The following is a 14,349-nucleotide window of genomic DNA, read 5'->3' on the forward strand; positions in this document are numbered from 1 at the left end:
TGCAAGTTACTCAAGTTCTGGGGGTCCCAAGCAAACCTTAAGTCTCTGAAGGCAGGGCAAACTTGAGGTGGACTCCAGGACTTTCTTGGCAAGTCCTTAGTGCCCACAGATGCTAGAGAGTATCTGAAGCCCTGGGCTCAAACTCCAGCTCAGACACTAACTATATGATCTTGTACCATTCCCCCTCACTCGGTGTCAGTTCCCTCATCTGTAAAAATGTTGGTCTTGGAATATATAATTTCTAAGGTCCCTTACCACTCAAAATCCAGTAAGTGTAAGCTTACTTCTTTTCTCTTAACTTTAGTTTCCTCGTCTGTAAGAGTGGGAGAATATGTATATTACCTATTTCACAGGTTTGTTGTGAAGAAAATACTTTACAAACTTTAAAGAGCTACAGAAATATATGAATCTTCATTGCAATCTAGGCAGGTTTTCTGTGGCCCTTCCTTGGTTTGGGAAATGTTTATGGTCACGGATGGAAGAACCCAGTTCTATTGCTCTGCATTGCCAAGACGACGGTGTGGAAACTGATTCACACTTAATGAATTTCCTTCTAAGTGTCTTTTGAGTCTTACAACTCAAAAGACTTGGGCCCGGGTGTCATATAGAGACAATCTCTGCCAGGGGCTCTTGTCTCTAGACATTCTGCCCACACAATACCTTGAACTAGTAGGAGACTTCTGAGATTAAACTCTGCTCCCAGAGTGACCTTTCTGCAAAACACCCAGCCTGGCCTCACTGGGAAGCTAGCGGGGTGGGACACAGTGGGGGAAAGGGAATTTATGTGCTCCACAGGAAGAAGTGTCGGCCTCTGCAGGGTGACGGCAATAACGTGTTTCATACTCACTGGTCAGGGCTTGACACCGAAGTTCTTCGTCCTTCCATGGTGACATTACTCTTTGGTCGCTTGACAACTTGAGGTCTTGGGGGGCGGACCTAAGATGCAGAGGAGGAGAAAATAGCCAGAGCAAGGAGTGAGTCGGGACACTGGAAAGGAAGACGTGCAGTTTGACAACAGCTCTCTCAAGATCTGAAATGGCTCACCTGCCAATGAATAAAAGGCAAGCGTCTCACATCAACTGCATGTCAGCAAGATCCTATCCATTTCAGAGATGTTAGATCATTTAAGGCCATAAAATCCAGAGCTGGAACAGACCTTAGAGATGTATCTAGTCCAATTCCTTCACTTCAGAAAGGAGGAATCTGAGTCTCAGCAAGGGGTAGTGACTTGTTCAAAGTCATACACAGTATGTAACAGAGCTGGAATCTGAACTCAGATCCTCTGATGCTAAACTCAACCCTCTTTCTGCCTCACCAACAGTAAACTGGAATTCAGTGTTTTCCATGAGTCTAGGGACTTTTCCTTGAAAGTGATATTTTTAAAGACTATTCCCAGTAGCAATGCTCTTGAAGCAGGCATCTGGGCCAAAGGCACTGAGAAACTAAAGAGGAATTTCCTAGGGTTGTCCAAATACAGGTTAGACCTTTACTCAGGTGTGGCTTGTACAAAACTCCTATGTGGCCTGTGATACCATCCTCAACAAGCAATCAGGCGCACAGGCAGCAACACATGGTGCAAAGAGGACTGACCTTGGAGAAGGAAGACCTGCATTCAAGTCTGGCAAGTTATTTTATTCAGTGCCCAGGGTACCTTCCTAAAAATGTGAACCACACAGCCCAGGACCACTTAGATATTTATATATTTTTAAGATTTCTAAAGTTCTCTCCATCTATTATCTCATTTTAACCTCACAACAGCCATGGGATGCCAGGAGCCCTGGTTCTGCCCCCTGAGGCCAAGTGGAAGAAGCCAAATCATTCCTCCACCAGAATGCCCTTCAAATACTTAAAGACAACAATCATATTCTCCTCCCTCTAAATCTTTTTAGGGCTAAGCATCCCCAATTCCTTCAGTCAATCCTCATCAGTCATGATCTTGGGGCCCTTCCTCATCCTGGCTGTCCTTCTGTGGGTACTCTTCAGCTTCTCACCATCTTTCCTAACCCTGAGTAGATGCTGACTTAAGAGAGAGTTGGTTGTTCATTAGGAATTGCCTATACTAATGAGACCATACACACTGGCTTCCCTTCCCCCTTCAAAAGTAAAAAAGATCAACAACAGAAGTGACAAAGAGAACAGTGGGGGAAAAAGAGCCAGCTAGATGTTTACAGCATTTTAAAGGTTTATAAAGTCATTTACATTTACTATCTCATTTGGTCCTGACAATAGCCCAGAAATTCAGGTCAGACACCTGTCCAAGGTCATAGGAATGGTAAATAATAGCCCTAGGATTCAAAGTGACCTGGCTTAAAGTTCAGGGATCTTGCCACTAAACTATTCCTCCCAGTGAATAAAAGCATCACTTTGAACTGAGATGTGTGAAAAACAAAGACTGTGTAAGGCTTCCTCCAATATCTCTCTGTGGTGAGGTGGTCATCCTGGGCCCTGAAGGCCATGTGGAGCAGAAGCTCTGGCAGGTCTTCGACAAACCCACCAAAACTGAGTATAGATTTGGGGAGAGGGTTATTATAGGCCTGCACTCGGTATGCTGTGGGTAAGCTCATGATGTCTCCCCATGCAAAACTTCCCATGCAGAAAATGGTCAGCTTTTTTTTGTTTGGTTTTTGTTTTTTTTTTAGAAAATGGTCTGCTTATTCCACACTCAATGGACAAAGACAGCCCAAGGGAAAGGGTCCTGTGGTTCAATTTAACCAACATTTTAAAAATGCCTTCTCTCTGTAGAGCATCGTGCTCAGTGCTGGGTATAGAAAGATGAAAAAAAGACCCAGTCCCAACTCTTAGAAAGCTTCCAACCTAGTGGTGAGGGAGCTGAGACACAGATACAAATAACAAATAACTCTGATATGGTGTAGAATGTGACAAGAAGGTACAGCTCTTCCCAAACTGACTCCAGCTTCTCTTTTCAGATTTATGAAGGTATACATTACTTCCTCCTTGATGCATTCCTTATTCCAACTAAACTGGCCTGGCTACTGTCTCTCTCACCCCATGTGTCTGCACAGGCTGCCCACATAGCTGTGGTGTACCCCTTCTTCCCCCAAGGCTCTCAGAATCTTTAGCTTTCTTCCAAAGTGAGCTCCTGACATCTTCCTGCACCAGGCCTTTCCGGATCTCCTCCCACCAGCTGCCAGTGCTTCTCTCTTCCCCCAAACTACTTTGTATTTACTTTGTGGATGTATTTTTTATTGACTTGAGTGTCCATGTTGTTTCCTCTGATTAAATATAAGCTCCTTGAGGGCAGAGACTGTTTCCCTTTTATCTATCTTCAGCACCTAGCACAATGCTTGGTGCATAGTAACACAATAAATGCTTCATGGCTGATTGACTGAAGAAGTCAGAGGAATTGGGAAATGAGGAATCAATTTGGGGTGGGGTGATCAGGGAGGGTTTCATGGAAGAGGCTGCATTTGAGCTGGTCTTTGAAGAAAGAAAAGAAATTCAATAGCCAGAGATGTAGGTAGTCACTTGCCAAAAAAAAAAAAGCTCGTGTTTGGGGCGATAATAATAATGCTCATTTCTTTAAGGCTTACAAAATCATTTTGTTTTTCTTATAACTGCACCATGAAGCAGTACAAAGATTACTATCTCAATTTTTCATATGGGGAAACTGAGGCTCAGAGAGATGAACTGCGTCACAGAGCTAGTGAATGAACTAACAGGGATACATAAACAAGCTTCCTGTCTCCATGTCCTTTGGAAGTACAGGGCAGTGTTGTGTCTAGTTAAGCTCCAGGGGAAGATGTTCGAGGGGAGGAAGAGGAACATCAGAAATGAAAATGTCCAAGTGTCAATCTCATCTCCCAATGCCGGTCATTGGTCTTCAGCAAGGAGGAAGATTTTGCTGACTGTTTCTGAAACAGCTGCCCTCCAGAAAGAATCTCCCTATAACTCACCAGGAATCCATAAAGAACGTGAAGTTTCCAAATCACTGTGTGCCCTAAATGATCTGCAACCCACATTTTCAGATAAAAAGGAAACTGCTTTATATTGGAAACAATTGTCTCTTAATATTATGATTAAGGAAGACAGGTAGTATGGCATAGTGAACATGGTGGTGGCTGTGAAGTCAGGAGACTTTGCTTCCAGTCCAAGCTCTGTTGGTTATTATTTATGAGAACTTCCTGGAGCCTCAAGTTTACCATCTGTTCAATGGGAATAATCCTTGCACTACCTACCTCACAGGGTGGCTGAGAGGAAAGGGCTTTGTAAAATTTAAAACACCACAGAAATGAGTTATTATAAGGGTTGTAGAGCTACACATTTTCTCTCTGGCCAAAATGGTTATAATTTCCAAATTAAAAATTGTCTCTGTCTCTTTCTTTCTCTCTCTAACTATTGAAACTTTGTTATGGAAAAAAAAATTACTGACTTGTTTTGGGATCATATTCATTTCAGATATATCTCTTTCCTCCCCTGCTTTGCAAGCCACTCCTTGCAAAGTTGAATAAAAAAGAAAGACAGGAGAAAAAGGAATTTGGCAGAACTAACACATTAGCCAAGTCTGACAGTATAAGCTTAAGAGTATATATACAGTGCTTGCTATATATACAGTGCTCCATACTCATAGTCCCTCGGTTGTGCAAAGAAGGGAAGGAGAAACATTTTTAGACCAGTAATGTTAATAACAGTTGAAATTTAGATAGAATATGCTTTATACACACCTAATATAGAATATATATCTACACACATACATAACATGCACGTACCATATATGTATATATGTATATATATATATATATACACACACATACGTACCTCATTTTATACACACACACATACCCCTAATATAATATCTAAAATCCCCCAACCCTATACAGTAGCAAGGCAATGATTATTTTACCATTGTAGGCATGAAGAAACTGAGACTCAGGGAGGTCAATAATAAATTTTTTGAAGTCCTACAAAGAACTTTCTATACAATCACCCTTGGGAGAAAGACAGAACAAACATTATTACTCCTGTTTTACTGATGTGAGAAGCTGGGGGTCAGAGAAATGCTATGCCTTGTCCAGGGTCATACAGTAAGCAAATGGCAGAAACAGGAATCTGGCACAGGTAAGAGAATTCCCCACATCTTCAAACCGGATGGGACATCGGAGGTTGCCCAGCTCCATTCTGACCTGAACGAGAATTCACTCTATAATTTTCATGACAAGCAGTCATCCAGTCCATGCCTGAAGACCTCTAGAAGTAACCCATTCTACTTCTGGGTAGACTGAATGGTTGGGAAGTTTTTCTTTTTCCTAAGCTTCCATTTCTCTCTCTGCAACTTCCATTCATTCATTGCTTCTGGTTCTGCTGCCCTGGGCCAAACAGAATAAATCAGATTCTTCTTCTCCATGGCAGTACTTTGAATTGTTCAAGAGAACTATAATTTCCTTCCAACAGGTCTTCTCCTGGCTAACATTCATAGGCCATTCCTGTGGTGTGACCACATAGGCCTTCACCATCCTGGCTGCCCTTATGGATATGCTCCAACTTATTCATGTCCTTCCTAACATGGGCTCCCAGAATGCAATATAATGATCCTGATGTACTCTGAGTAGAAGTCTTGTGCCCAGAAACATGACCATCTCCCTACACTTGGCCACACTGCCTCCCAATGCAGCTTAAGTCATGGTAACTTTTTAAGCTTCCGTTTTCAACCTGCTAACTAATATTAAGCTTACAAGGTCACTTAAATCTCCCAATCTCTTTTCAGACAAAGTGCTATCTACTGACACTTCCCTCATTTTATACTTATGAAGTTAGTTTTTTAACCCAATTATAAGAGTTAAATTCATCTTATCAGATTCATTCCAGCATTCTAGCTATGCCTCCTAGCTTTGGCTCATCTGAAAATTTGATAATCACAGCACACATCCCTGATATATTACACATGTCCTTCCAAGCTGACATTGAGCCACTAATGTCTACTCTTTAGGCTCAGCCATTCAGCTACTTATGAATTCACCTACCCAGATGATCACTTAGCCCACACATCTCCATATTGTCCATAACATCAGTGTGATAGATTTTGTTAAACACTTTACTAAACACCAAGTCAACTATATTTGCAATGTTCCCCTGATCTTCTAATCCTAGTAATCTTGTTAAAAAAAGAAAATGATGTTAGCTTCACATGGCCTGTGCTGGATTAAGCCATGCTGGTTCTTTGGAATCACATCTCCTTTTCTAGATGTTCATTGACCGTACCTTTAAAAATCCATTTAGAATTTTTCCAGGAAACAAAGTTAATCTGACTGGACTACAGTTTAGCAAGGGGTTCTTAGTCTGGGTCCATGAATTTAAAAAAAAAATTTTTTGATGACCATATGTTAATATAATTGGCTTCTTTCATACATATTTTATGTTATACGTTCAAAACATTAGTCTGAAAAGGGGCCCACAGGTTTCACCCTCCTGCTAAAAGGGTCCATGATACAAAAAAGACAAGGAACTGCTGGATTACTAATGACTCTCTTCTCATTTTTTGAGAAGCAGGACATTTGCTCTTCCTCAGTCCTGGGACACCTTTCCCATTCTCCTCAGTCACCTGAAGGTCCTTTAGAGTGGTTAGCAATTGCTTCCACCAGTTCTTTCACCCATTCCTGGTAACCTTAACTCACTAAGGGCAGGCTGGCACTTTCTTATTTATGTTCCATTTCAACTGCCTATTAGCTATATTTGTTCTATCCTTTCCAGTCCTAGGATCATTTTCTTTGGCAAAGAAACAGAAGTAAAATAAGAGTTGAGTGGTTCTGCCTTCTCTCCATGCTTTGTTAACAGAATCTTAGTCACACTGTTTCACTCCTTTTTTGATCCTCCTTTTCTCCCAAATGCAACTACTGAAAAAAAAAAAAAAGCCTGACCAACCAACCAACACAAAACCACCGCTGCTCTGCCCCAAGCCCAAAAGCTTTTATTATTCTTGTATTTTCTCACCAACTTTGGCTTGTTGTAAACTTTAGGGCTCTTTCTACCGTACTATGATGGCTGAAAAAGGAAAGCAAACAATTATGGGGATATCGACATCCCTTCTCTGCCCACCCCCCCAATAAAAGGAAAAACAACCAATACTAAAAGTGAACCTGGAATTGATGGTTTTCCCACGTGCTCAGGTACATTCTAATACCTGTGTCTAAACCCTCCCAGCCCAGATGGTGGCTGAATCCTATTAAATCCTTGTCAATATGTATACCTAAGTCTAGAAAATGACACAGGGATTATCACACTCTGGGAATGTGATGGAAAAAGCAATGGGTTTGGAGTTAGTGCGGTGTAGATTTAAATTGTGACCTTTCTACTGACTTGCTTTAGAGTTGGGCTGTGTTAATGCTTTCTCAGGTTCCTTATCTACAAAATGGGGATAATAATCCTTATTCTGTGGCCTTGTCACACTTGCTACCAGGGTTGCTGTGAGGAAAGCACTAAGTGCGATAGCAATCCGATTACTGTTATCATCAAACCTCTTTGAGCCTTGCTTTCTCCACCTATACATAACAAGGATAACCATTCACCTTTCTATAGTGGTTTAAAGTACTTTATTCATAATTACCCTGTGAGGTGGGTAATATAAATATAATTATTCCCACTGTATAGAAGAAGCTGAGGTTCAGAGAAGTTAACTGACTTCTGTCCAGAAGTTAACTGACTGAATGACCAGGGTCACACACCTAATATGTGTCAGAGCTGGAATTCAAAACTAGGTTTCTGAGCTCTAAATTCAGCATTCTTTCCACTGTACCACATTGCTAATAGGGATTATCTTCCTTGCACTCTCTCACATGTCTGTGGTGAGAAAAACTCCCTGTACATGGTAAAGCACTACAGAGATAGGAACTATTATTATTAATCTCTGTTGTGGTGAGCAAAGTGCTGTAGAAATGGGATATGCTGTTATTATTTCAAAGGATGAGCAGAGGGCCAGGATGATGGAGAAGCTCCTAGGGGCGAGGCTGCCTGCAGCTGCTCCTGGAGGCGATGGGAGTGGGGAGGCTGCAGGAAAGGTCAGATGTGAAGGTCTGGGGGATCAGTCCTCACACAAGGCTGTTCCTCTCTACAATAAAGGCAGCTTAAGAATGTGAACTTAGAGCTAGAATGGAAGGATTAAGTTTGTGGCAACTTCGACTGAACTTGCAACGTGGTGAAACATGGGGAAAAGAACAACAGAGCTAATTAGACGAGCTGAGCTGTCAGAGTGCAGCTGAATGGCTCAGTGCCAACAAACAAAAGGAATGGGGCTGGCAATCAGCAGGATCGATGGAGGAGACTGCTTCATTAGGGATGATAAAACAGACAGAGAGGGGGAGAGGCGAGGGGGACAGAGAGGGACAGAGAGAGGGAGAAGGGGGGAAGCCGAGGAGAGGGAGACGAAGGAGGGGGAAAGATGGGCAGAGAAAGGGTGGAGGGGAGGGGAGAGAAAGAAAGAAAAGGAGGATAGAGTGGTGGAGGAAGAGAGAGGGAGGGAGAGAGAAGAAAGGGGAAGAGAGAAGGGGAGGAGAAGAGATAACCAGGGATAGGAAGGGAAGAGACACACAGAGTGGAAGGGGGAAGTGGGAGGGGATAGAAAGGGAGAGGAAAGGAAGGAGAGATGAAGATGAAATGGAGAGAGGGGCACAAAGGGGAAGAAAGAGAAAAAAGGCACTGAGGAAAAAGGAGGCAGTGGACAAGGGGAAGGGATAGAGAAATGAAGGGGCAGAGAATGGAGAGAGGCGAGTGGGAGAGAGACAGACACAGAGGGAGATACATACAGAGGAAAAGTGTTTAATTAAGCTGCAATAGGACTATGATGCGCAAAGCTGGCTTGTCAGCATGCTGTGAACACTTTCACCTTTCTGGTTATGCTTTCTTTTTTTGGGGGGGGGGGTTGGGGGAAAACACACACACACACACACACACACACACACACACACACACGTATGGCCCCACCAGTGTTATGAGACCAGCAGTGTCAGGGGAGAAAATGCTAAGAAGGATTTAGAGCCCTGTTCAAGGGGGACTTCAGGGGAAAGTTGGGAAACTAGCCAATTCCCCACTGGATTTAAAACCTGAGAAATCTAAGTCGGCAGGGTTAAATGTGTATTGAATACAAAAGCGCCGAGTACATTTGATTTTAATGGGGAGAGAGGGGGAGAGAAATAATAAATACGAAGCTTATAAAGAGCTTCACATGCAGTCAGGAGAGAGTCAGCCTTCCCCCTCCACTCCCCCCTCCCCCCAACCCCCACTAGCCTTTAGTACAGATGACATTTTCAATGCTTTCTTCTTCTTCTTCTTTTTTAAATAAAGAAAACCCAAATATCCTGGTAACATTTGAACTCCAGCCATAGGTGACTTGGTACAAAGCTGCGCCCCCACCCCCACCCCCCAGGCTGTGGATCCAGCCCCTCCTACCAAAGGGGCTTGTTATATAATGAGCCTTGCTGGGCAAAACTTGCATCCTCAATATTTGGTGAAAGCAAAGCCTCCACAAGTTCAAGGAGGGAAGATGACATGGTCTTGTGTAAATAATATTGGGTTGGGAGACCTGGGCTCAGTTCCCAGCTCTGTCACTATACCAAAGCATTTTCCTTCTGTAGCCTCAGTTTCCTCATCTGTAAAATGAGGGGGGGTGGCCATAATGATTACAAAGGTTCCCTCCAGCTCTAAGGTTCTTATGGGTCCCCATCTCTTGCTATCTCATTTATACAACAGCAGCTATGGATGTGGCAGCTTTGACAAAGGAGGATGTGCAGCCCTGTCTGCAACCCCGAGGGCTTCTACTACCAAGACTCTCATAAATTTACTCTTCCATTTAAGTCACAAAGAGTGAGGGTTCTTAGGGTGACTGACTCCATTCTGGGAGCTTTGGGGACCCAAGTTACACACACATCTCTTGCTTCTTCCAACTTTGGCCACTGTCCCACTGTTAGAACTACAAGCAGCCTGAAGAGATCACCTAGTCCATCCTCTTTGTTTTAAAGATGAGAAAAGTCCAGAAAGTGACTTCCCCAAGGTCACACCATCAAGTACAGCCTACACAACCCAGGGGGATGAAAGGGTGTGGGATGGGAGAGAAATGACAGAACAAATAAATTCCGAATAAGGTTCACATAAACATAAGCACATTGTGGCATCAGAAGTGTGTTCTAATCATCTCGGTTTGCTCCTGTAGAATCCACTGTTCCACTAGCACTTTAATGTAGACAGCTGAAATACAACTGGTGCTTTTCTTACGGCAATGTTTACTCTCCTAACCTGTTATCAATCACACAGGGAGCAGAAACAGTTGACATGAACAGATCATACCAACAGCTGTAATGTACTGCAGCTGAAAGATTAAATAGAGCTAGCAAGATTTGCTTTGATTCAAATGGAAACAACTGCATCGCATTGCCCAGAGATGCCTCCCTGCCCCTCCTCCATACCTCCAGGATTATTAAAGGGATTATACTAACAAAGACCTCAATGAGTAAAATTCCAAAGGGCCACTCATTGGATAACTGTGGCTTACAAAAGTTGGCAAAAGCTTTAGTCCTTTAGTCCTCTGAATTAAGTTTATTATGATTTATTGTTACTATCTTTATGAAGTTATTTTCAATAATAATAATAAACATTTATAGAATGCTTAAGATCTACAAAAGACTTCCCTCACAACAATCCTGTGAAGTAGGGAGTACAAGATAATTGTTATTCTGATCTTACAGAAGAGGAAACTGAGGTGGATGGGAGTTAAATGAATTTCCAATGTTACAGAGCTAGAAGTGTCAGAGCCAGGATTTGAATCCAAGTTTCAGAACACTGAATTTGGAGTTCGGGTACCTGGGTTTGAATTCCAGCTCTGCTATTTGACCAGTTGTATGACCCTAGGCAAGTCACTTAACCTTACAGGGCCCTCAATTTTCTCATCTGTAAAATGAAATAACTGGATAAGCCAATCTGCTAGGTTTTTGCTATCTCTAAAACCGGCTCTTTGTTGCACCACATTACGTTAAATGGTGGCACCAGTTTCTTGGATTTAGAATGGAAAAAGTATTTTAGAATAATTTAGTCAAACCTTATTTTACAGCTAAGGAAACTGATTTCAGGATAAGTGAATTGATTTGTCTAAGGTCACCCAGCTAGTAAGCACCAGACACAAGCTACAAACCCAAGCACTTTGATGCACAATTCAATGTATTTTCCAAAGCTGATTAGTGTCCAGTTAGTTGAACGTAATCTATAATTCCATCATATTAAACCCAGCATCACCCCACATAGTACAATCATGATAAAACCGTGCATATTCACACAAACATACACTATGAACAGAAAGGAAACTGACATCTGCATCACGGATAATGGAACACCCAAACTGGAAAAGGGGAAGGTTAAAGAGCCAGACTGACATGCACCAACGATTAAAAATGAGGCAATGCTAATGAACCAGATCCCCTCACATACCACAGTCTTCACAGCTTTCACAAATTCTAGAGTCTGGATTTGGAAATTTTTAATCACTAGGAAGCTAGCAATCAATTCACATATGCGCGCGCACACACACACACACACACACACACACACCCATTCAATGGGAAAGGACTGGATTAGATGATCTCCAAGGAGGGGTTTAAGATTCTGTTTTGACATTCTGTGTTCTATGTTTTAGCATTCCATAGTCCAAAATCCTCTTCAGATATACCATTTTGTGTTCTAAGACCTTTTCCAACTCTGTTCTCTGGGTCTAGCTAACATTCTAATGACTAATGTACATCATAATTTTAAAATATATATGTATATATATAATATTTTAGTTTCCCCAATTATATGTTAAAACAAATTTTTAAACATTTTTTAAAGTTTTGAGTTCCAAAATATATCCCTCCCTGAGACAGTGAGCAATCAGATATAGGTTATTAATGTAGGTCACAATGAATGGTTTCCTCCCCTACAACTAACTTATTGCCCCACATTCATCCCAGATCACTCTTATAACAGGTCCCGGCTCCTTGTCTTGCATTTTAAATGAAGCTCATTCTACTTCTGCATTGCTCCTAAAGGCAAAGAAACGTCTGCCTCCACTTGGGCAGGCTTGATAGTCTCTGGATGTAGCTTACTTCCCACAAAACAGAAGGCATCGAATGTATTTCCAAATTAGTATCTGGAGAAATTGTGGACTCTGCTGCCAGACTCTTGCTTCCTTTGTAAAAGTAAGTCTTTTCATATATGGCTTTAAAGCTCATAGGCTAAAACATCATAGGATTTAATAATGATGACAGCACTTACTTGTCTAGCACTCTAAAGTTTACAAGGCACTTTCTTCAGAGCAGTCCATGCTGTAGGGAGTTAGGGGTTGCTATCCCTATTTTACAGTCAAGGAAACTCAGGCACAGAATTTGAATTGTACATTGGAAGCTGGACCCAGGTATCTGACTCCCAGTCGAGCTCTCTTTCTGCTATCCCATGTTGTCCCAATTTAAAGCTGTAAGGGATCTGAGAGAACATTTAGTCAGGGAATCCATGAATTGCAAATGGAAACCTTTGAGACCATCTAGTCCAACTTTTTGCCCCATTATTAATTTTACAAAGTAGGAAACTGAGGACCACAGAGGGAAAGTGACTTGTTCAAGGTTATAAGGCAAGTAAGTGGGTAGAGCTGAGATATTAACCTAGGTCTTTTGACTCCAAATCTGGTGCTCTTTTATTATACCATACTACTCTCTTACCAACCCATTCATTTTATAGAGGAGGATACGGAGAGTCAGGGAAGTCCAATGCCTTGCCCAGGCCTACATGTCTACTGAGGGTCAGAAGTGGGATTGTCCCTCCCACTGCACATCCAGGGTTCTTCCCACTACACCACTCCCAGGATCTGATCAAAAGAAAACCCATGCCAAGAAAACACAGCACACACAGCAGCCCAGCCACCTTCTCATCGCTTGTCAAGAAAAAGAGAAAGAGAGGAGAGAACCGAAATGCAAGTTTTAGGTTGTGCCACACGGAGAAGGAGGGAACTGACTGGCAAATCCAAACTGCCCAGGCTTAGTAATGAATGCTGTTAAAGAGTGCGGTTCAGGCGGTGTTAAGCAGGGGCGAGGGGGGGGGCAAAACTGCCAGCTACTCACGGGCTGTGCCCAGCGGTGTATCTTTGGAGGAGGAGGCCGAGGAGGACAAGGTCTTTGAGGCTGGAAGTGGAAACTGAAACCATCAGTACACACCAAGAGCATTCAATTCTCTTTATGTTCAGCCCAGGGAAAAAAGATTAGGCTGGGCAAATTTATACAAGGCATTCAGCTTTTCCTACGGAAACTGACAGGGCCAAGCAATGCATCTCTCCCAGGACTACCTGAAAATGGGTAGAATGATTATCACTCATGATTATCACAGACTACTCATTTTTATATGGCTGTAACACGCTTTATATCCTTAATCTCTCCCAACGGCCCTGACAGGCAGGCAGGGCAAAGATGATTACTCCCATTTCATAGATAGGGAACCTGAGACTCCAAGAAATAAAATGATTTGCCCAAAGACCCAGGGGCCAGCAGGGGGAAGGCCTGCTGACTCTCAAGTCTGGCATCCTTTCCATACCACACAACTCCTGCAAGCAGTTTGCCTTGGGAATGGAAACTCAGAGAAGCAGCCACAATAGCAACAACCATAACAACGATGAGGACGACGACGATGACATGTTTATGCAAATGGAGAGGTTCATGACAGCAGTCTAGGTGCAAGTTGTCAGCACCAAACATCACAAAAGGGTTATTTCTAAGGAGCCTGGAATTAGAGATCAATGTAGATTATGCAAAGAAACGGTAGAAACTGTGTGACGTGGCATTTCTTTTTTTTTTTTTTGGAGGGGGGAAGGCAGGGCAATTGGGGTTAAGTGACTTGCCCAAGGTCACACAGCTAGTGAGTGTGTCAAGTGTCTCAGGCCACATTTGAACTCAGGTCCTCCTGACACCAGGGCTGGTGCTCTACTTACTGCGCCACCTAGCAGCCCCGGCATGTCATTTCAGGCTGTAAATATTTAGCACTTTTTGAATAGCTTGTAAGACACTTAGCTAGAATTACATACCAGAAGCTTGCTTATCTTTCATGGAGGGACAGATGACCAATTCACATACCATGAATACAGACCTTAAAACATCCTGAAAAACAACTAATAAACTGTACTGGTTCTGGGATATTCTCACCTACATAAAACACTGCTCCGTATAAAATTAGAATATTTTCAATAGATGTCACCATGCTAAATATTCATACTGAACTACATGACATAAAAACCTTAAAAAAAATAGAGACGTAGCATAGGAGCTCAACGGGAGGAGGCAGCCACCCAAGCATTTTCCTATTTGCTACTGTAGCTGTCCTGAATAAGTTTTCAGG

At 42.5% G+C, this 14,349-nt stretch overlaps 1 protein-coding gene across 4 annotated transcripts in view; it reads right to left on the reverse strand.

Annotated features, from left to right (window-relative positions):
- Window positions 1-14,349, reverse strand: part of DENND1A (DENN domain containing 1A) — a 697,281-nt gene that overhangs the window by 37,544 nt on the left and 645,388 nt on the right. For 2 of the 4 annotated variants that reach the window (XM_036750169.1, XM_036750167.1), the window contains exons 20-21: window positions 13,086-13,145; window positions 848-936 (exon numbers count right to left, since the gene is read on the reverse strand). In XM_036750169.1, coding sequence (XP_036606064.1) covers window positions 848-936; window positions 13,086-13,145 — 149 coding nt within the window. The remainder of the gene's footprint in view (window positions 1-847; window positions 937-13,085; window positions 13,146-14,349) is intronic. The other 2 variants (XM_036750170.1, XM_036750168.1) reach the window with 1 other exon arrangement.

The sequence above is a fragment of the Trichosurus vulpecula genome, chromosome 3 (assembly GCF_011100635.1).
Source record: "Trichosurus vulpecula isolate mTriVul1 chromosome 3, mTriVul1.pri, whole genome shotgun sequence".
Lineage (NCBI taxonomy): Eukaryota > Metazoa > Chordata > Mammalia > Diprotodontia > Phalangeridae > Trichosurus > Trichosurus vulpecula.